The sequence below is a fragment of the Vombatus ursinus genome, unplaced genomic scaffold (genome assembly GCF_900497805.2).
Source record: "Vombatus ursinus unplaced genomic scaffold, bare-nosed wombat genome assembly UNPS02015398.1, whole genome shotgun sequence".
NCBI lineage: Eukaryota > Metazoa > Chordata > Mammalia > Diprotodontia > Vombatidae > Vombatus > Vombatus ursinus.
Genome location: NW_020955176.1, coordinates 506,342 through 513,137, shown reverse-complemented (window position 1 = coordinate 513,137; position 6,796 = coordinate 506,342). Strand labels below are relative to the sequence as shown.

Here is a 6,796-nt window from a genome sequence, read left to right as displayed (position 1 = left end):
GTGCTTTGAAAATGGAAGATTTTCGTAGACTCCTGGAGGTAGAAGAGACCTTAGGGACAGATCTACTTAGTACTAGAGCTTAGACTAGAACCCTAGTCTCCTAACTCCTATCCCAAGATTCTTCCCACTATATCATGCTATCCTATATCACATAAAGCACAAGATTTGGAATCAGATAACCTGATTTTTTTTTAATCCTGACTGCTACTTACTATCGGTGTGATCTTGGGGACATCATATGACCTGTGTCTTAGTTTTCTCATCTGTAAATAAAGGGGTCAGACTGTCCTTTGAGTTTCTTTGTGTCCCCATCACTTAGCACAGTGTCTGGCACATGGTAGATGCTTAACAAATGCTTACTGATTGAGTGACCAGAGAACCTTTCAAGTCCATCCTAAATCTACATCCTCATGACATTAGCACTATTCACATGACTCAATTAAATGGATTCTGTTTTCTCTTTGATTCTTCCTTTTCCCTTCTGAAGACAATACATTTGCTTTTACCTTCAAGTACATCACAGAGTTTATAGGGGGAAAATCTGAATATAGATCAGTGTATAAGGAGAACACCTTACATGCTGTTTACAATCATGTCAGACAGTCTACTAGCATTTATTAAACACCTACTATGTACCAGGGACTGTTCTAAGTTTTGGGGATACAAAGAAAGGCAAAGAAAAGAAAAGAAAAACAGTTCTTCCTCTCATAGAGCTCACAGGAAAACAGTGAAAGACTTTAAAACACTAATTACTTCTGTGACTTCAGAGGACAGATGGTGAAGTTTGTGTCCCCTCTCAGCATAAAGGTGGTGGATTATAGGTTCAGAATGAGGTATTTATTTTAAATAGCCAATGTATTGATTTATTTTACTTGACTGTACTTTGATACAAGGGAAGATTCTCTTTGGGGGTGGAGTGGAAGAGGCATTGGAAAATGATAGTGATATTTTTTTCAAGTATCAATAAAATCGACCAGGTCAAACTAACTTTTTTTTTTTTTTTCCAGCATAAAATTCCAGGTTTTTATCTACATTTGCCTCAAAGATGGAGGATCCTTTTGCTGGGTCACTGATGGGAAGGTGAAGGGACCAGAGGAATTTGTCCTGCCTTGGTGATTACTTCTCTGCCCAAGTAGCCACAGCAAACAGTGATAAAAATGGGGGGGTGATAGAATGGGGCAGGAGAGGGTGAGTCCTTCACCACCCACGAGTAGATGCTGCCCCAGCAACTGAGGAGAGTTTAGGTGGGGAGAACTTAGCTGCTGGTATATTAATAATTTGTGTTGGGAGGAGGGAGATTTTAACCCTTAAAAGTTTAAAGCACATGAAGTGCCATCTACCCCTTGCTATTTGGCTTCTTTCCGTTTCATGGGATTCCCTCCTTCCCGCCCCCCTACCCTGTTCCCATAACCTTGGGCACTCCTATTAGTCCCAAAGCTGCCAGGTTTATGCCACCTGCCTCTGCTGCTTCCTGGAAGACTGAGACCAGGCGGCTCACCAAGTGTTAATGAGCAACAGCTTTCTGCTCTGCTCTGGCCCCTGGGGAGCCCTGCCCTGCTGGCCAGCCACAGTGAAATCCCAAAGACCAGTACCCTGTCCTCCCTCCTTCCCTCCCTCCCTCCCTGGGGTGAGGGACCATGGCCTGGAATTTTAATGGAAAAATACAGCTGGGGGCACTGCTTCTCTCTCTCCTTGGATGGATCTGCTCTTGTGTCACCACAGCTGTTCCTCTGTGGAAGAACCTCAACTTGGAGCTGAATGAAATGGAGAACTGGAGCATGGGGCTCTGGGAGGTCTGTGTGATCCAGGAGGAAGGGGCCATAGTATGCAAGACTTTTGAATCCTTCTTGGCTCTGCCCCAGGAGTTCCGAGCATCCAGGATCCTCATGTTGGCCTCCGACGGACTCGGCTTCCTGGGGCTTCTCCTCTCCAGCCTTGGTTCGGATTGCTTCCAGGTACAGGGGGTCAGCTGGGGACTAAAGAAGGGGCTACGATTCCTTGCAGGGGTGCTGGTGGAGGTAGCTGCAGCTTCGACTCTTTTCCCTGTTTCTTGGGTGGCCTATAGCACCGTCCAGGATTTCTGGGATGAACACATCCCTGACGTTGTGCCTCGGTGGGAGTTTGGAGAAGCCCTCTTCCTGGGCTGGGTTGCAGGAGTTTTTCTAGCAGTTAGTGGACTGCTCTTGATCTGCTCGGCCTGGCTGGCAAAGGATGAACCACCTTCACCTCCTAATGCCTGTCCACTAGCCCTCCCAACAGGGGGTCCAGCTGAGATGCCGGATAGGTTCTTCCACCCCCCTCCAAGACACAGAGACCTGGTAATCTAGGGCTGGATCTTAATTAGGGCGAAACTGCTAGCATAAAGAATGCAAGGAGAATTAAAATGCTTTCTTATCCCTGCCTCTCCATTAATCCTGATTGGTTTAACCTTGCTTCTGGTGGTGGTGGTGGTGTTCATGTGCTTCACTCCTTTACTAAGGATTAACTCTTTTGGGTTCTGTAGAAAGTAAAACTAAAGCAGACACTTCAGATATCTGGAAATGACATGTTGCCCCAATGAAAAACTCCCCCTTCTCCCGAAAGTTGGAAATGAGGCAGCATGGTACAGGGGGAAGAATTCTGGGTTTGCAGTCAGATCCCAGTTCTGCCCTTTTTTATTACCCATGGGACTTCGGGTAAGTCATTCAGTTTGTCTGGGCCTTAGCTTTCTCTCTTGTAAAATGAAGATGTTGGCCTGGAAGAATTTTAAGGTCCTTTCTAGCTTTAAATCTGTGATTCTTTTCTCTTGACCTGAAACATGTACAATTTTAAGAGGTAAATGAAGCATGACTTTGCTGCTTCAACATTTAAGAAAAAAAAAATCTTATGTGTCTGTTACATTCTGATGCTACAGCTGGTCCTACTAAATCAGCCGAGACTGTCTTCTATAGAACTGTGTCCAACCTTGCCAGTAAGGGGACCTGGGGAACTCATAAATGATGTGGGTGCTTTCCCAATGAGGCCTGTTGTAAGCAGGCAGCAGCAATGTGGACATAGGAGAGACGTCTCATGAAGGGACCATCTGCTCCTCAGAAACATAACTTGTTTTGGTGATCATCTCTAAACCTGTGGGCTATAGCATCCTACTATAGAATATGTCTTTCACTGAATAAACAATCGCCTACATCTGCAATGAGACTCTTCCTCCTAAAGGAAAGACAATCCTCTCTACAAGGGGTGGGGAATTCCAGCATCCTATCTTCTTGGCTGTGGCAGGACACTAACTTCTCGACATCCTCAATGGGGTCAGCAAAGACAGCTGCATCCAGCCCCACTGGGAACTCTAGGAAGCAGATGAAATCTAAGCTCTCAGGGTCTGAAATCAACCTCTACCCGGCAACCACCCTACACAGATTTCTGGGATTAGAGAAATACAGCAGGATGGATTACATACAGCCACAAACTAAGCACTTAGAAGCAGCAGCAAAAAATGACCTTTGGAAAAACCTGGTGATTAGTGTTGGGTCCTAAACAGGGTCTTTGTTGCCCAGTAGTTCACCTGTTCCTGCTGTGGGCCTTTCAGTCCTCATCCTAATCTTATGTTTGCAGCATCATCACCCCCACTCCCAGCAGCTGAGATTTGTTCTATCACAAACATGAGATCACAGTTTAATCTCAGTGAAGAGAAGTGAATACCAAAGACTTGTTAAGCAAACATTCTGTTTTCCTTATGTTACGCATCACAGGAAACACAAGGGAGAGAAAACAGAGCCAACATTTCCAAAATTGCATCCCTTCCCAAAAAAGGATGAGCTCTTCTACTGTAGGGTGATGCATAACTTCAGAGCAAAGAGATTTAGGAGTTCAGATGCAATTGATGCTGTTTCTAACCCACCTGCAACTGAAAAGACGTAGAGAAATGACAAGGGAGTGGGTCCTTGGGCCTTTAAAATCAACTCTGTTTTGCTTTTGTGGATTTGGAGCAAAATACTTTGTGATTAAAGTTTCTTTTTTGTGAAGAGGCTACTGTCTTTTTGTATGTGTGAACATTGGGGGAATAGGTCTGTAGTAATATCATGAAGGGAAAGGGGAACAAACAACATGCATTTCAACTCAATGAATTTTTTTTAATAACTACTATGTGTCAGATGCCATGCTAGGTGCTGTAAGAAGGTGATATTAACCATATGGACTGAGGGATTGCATCGTAGAAACACAGACTCAAAGTAGTACAGTGAAAAGAGTGCCTGCCCTGGATCCTGGGTTCATATCCCTGCTCAGGCATGAATTACCTATGTGAATTTGGACAAGTCACTTAATCTCTCTATGTCCTGAGTTTTCCTTAACTGTAAAATGAGGGAGTTAGACTAGATGATTTTTTCAGCTCAAATGCTATGATCCTGTGACTGCTAAGATCCCTTCCAAGTATATACATTATCCTAAATCAGATGGGAACTTGGAAATTATCTTCTGATTAACAGGAAGGAAGGAAGGAAGGAAGGAAGGAAGGGAACAAGGAAGACGATAAACATTTATAAAGTGCCTACGATGTGCCAGATACTGCGCTAAACACTTTGAATACATTATCTTATTTGATCCTCACAATAACCCTAGGAGGCAGGTGCTATTACTATCTCCATTTTACAGTTGAGGAAACTGAAGCAGGCAAAGGTTAAGTGACATGTCCATGGTCACAAAGCTATTAAGTGTCTGAGGTCAGATTTGGACCCAGGTTTTCCTGACTCTAGGCCCAGCACTCTACCTAATGCATAATTTAGCTGCCTCTTTGACAGAATGTTTTAATTATGTATATAGGGCTAGTCCTATGGGACAGGAGACAACTACACTCTAGAATTTGAGGGGCAAAAGACCTTCTTGGATGTTTGAAACTCCCGCAGTTAAAGTGACTTCTTTGTGTTAAAGGCATCATATCCATAAAGCCCCTATCAAAATTCACAACTCACAATATCCCAATGGCGTAGCTTATTTATAAGATTACCTCTAAATAACCACGGATAGGACTTCCTGAAAATAGGACATAGGATAGAAACATTCAAATGCTGAAGAGAGGGTCAGAAAAGTCTGGTGCATAGGGTGTTGGCCAGGTAGAGCTCTACCACAGAGGGCTATTTCTGACATTATGGCGGAGGCAGCAGAAACAATTCATACTTATCTCATTTAAAGGAAGAGCACCATGTTCCATGACTGTAGACTTCACCCTGAACAGATTGTAATTCACCCAGGGTTGTAATGGGTGCCATCAACGGAACGTGAATGGCTAAGTACCAGCACATGTCAAAAACGCAAGAGAATAAATGAGGAAAGGTCATAGAATATTAGGGATGGAAGGGACCTTAGAGGCAATCTAGTCCAACCCCATCACCCCAAATTTTATAGATCAACAAATGAGGCTTCAGAGATTTGGAGGGAGTTGTTTCAGATCACAAAGTTAGGTGTAGATCTGTGACTAGAACTTCAGTATCTTGACTCCCAATTCAATATTTTCTCAACATCACGGCTTACTATTTATCTCCACTGATGTCATGGGTTTAATCTGTAATCTAAAAAGTAAGACATCCTGACAGTGTGCAACATCCAAACTAGTTGAGAGTGTGGATTGTTTTAATTCATTGTTACCTGTATTCCAGTGCCTAGTACAATGACTGGTACATAGCAAGTGCTTAATAAATGCTTATTATCTGGAAAGTTTGTTCTTTAAAAAATGTTCATATTTCAAATATCTAAAACAAAAATTAAAACTTCTTTTCTCTATTTGGACAGGCTTAGAGGCAGTCCTACCTAAAGAGAGGACAGATGACCTCACCAGCCCCAGGGTACTCTGGAACTATAAATCAAACACTGTACTATTCTGTATAGGCAAATTAGATGTGCCTCAATTTCCTGATAGAACTAGCCTTCCTGTTTACAGAGTCTTCACCTTGCAATATTGTCTGTATTAATGTAATTGCTATCCTCACTGAACTACTTTTGATTCTGAGCCCCTCGAAGGCATAGACTGTCTAAATTTTAGTCAGTCAGTCAATAAGCATTTAAGTGCCTATTACAAGCCAGGCAATGGGCTAAGCACTGGGTTTACAAAGAGGCAGAAGACAGTCCTTGCCCTCAAGGAGCTCACAGTCCAATGGATTTTATCTGAAGATATGTCACAGAAGTTTCACAACTAATTTTGATATGTCATCTATCACTTTAAAAAAGGACATCACATAATTAAGCAGAAATATGTGTTACAGCTCCAGTTTATTGCTGGAAAAGGTCAGGCTGTCACTCAAGGAGTTTAGGATGAGGTAAAGTATTTATGGGATTCTCTCTCCTAAAAGTCTGTCCAAATTAGAGTAGTCATTGAGTATTTAATAGATGTTTGATGAAAAAAGGTATGAAAAGATAAATTCTAAAGCACCTCACAAAGAACTCTATACCCTGGATACTCAAATAATAACTGAAGATGAAAACATTCTCCCCATATCCTGTCAAGGCAGCATGAATAGCAGGTAGAATAGATCCGGGAGAATCTCAGGAGAGCACTATCTTTCCTCCCTAAAACCTCTCCTCTTCTGAATTTCTATTATTTCTACTTAACGCACTGCCATCCCTCCAGTCTCTTAACCTCAGCATTATCCTCCACTCCTCATTCTCCTTTTACCCCACATATCCAATTGGTAGCCAAATCTTGTCATTTCTATCACTACAACATCTCTTGCAGCCAAGCCCTTCTCTCCAGTCCTGCAGTTTTGAGCTTAGTTAAGGCCCTCATCACATCTTGCTTCCTAAATGGTGTCCCTGACTTGTCTTTTCTCTT

General features: G+C 42.7%; 1 protein-coding gene across 1 annotated transcript; it reads left to right on the top strand.

Annotated features, from left to right (window-relative positions):
* The first annotated feature begins 1,637 nt into the window (after positions 1 to 1,637).
* On the top strand, positions 1,638 to 2,379 carry CLDN25 (claudin 25). Its single transcript, XM_027847305.1, has one exon. The coding sequence runs from the start codon at positions 1,638 to 1,640 to the stop codon at positions 2,325 to 2,327; it is 690 nt and encodes a 229-aa protein (XP_027703106.1). The 3' UTR covers positions 2,328 to 2,379.
* The last annotated feature ends 4,417 nt before the right edge of the window (positions 2,380 to 6,796 follow it).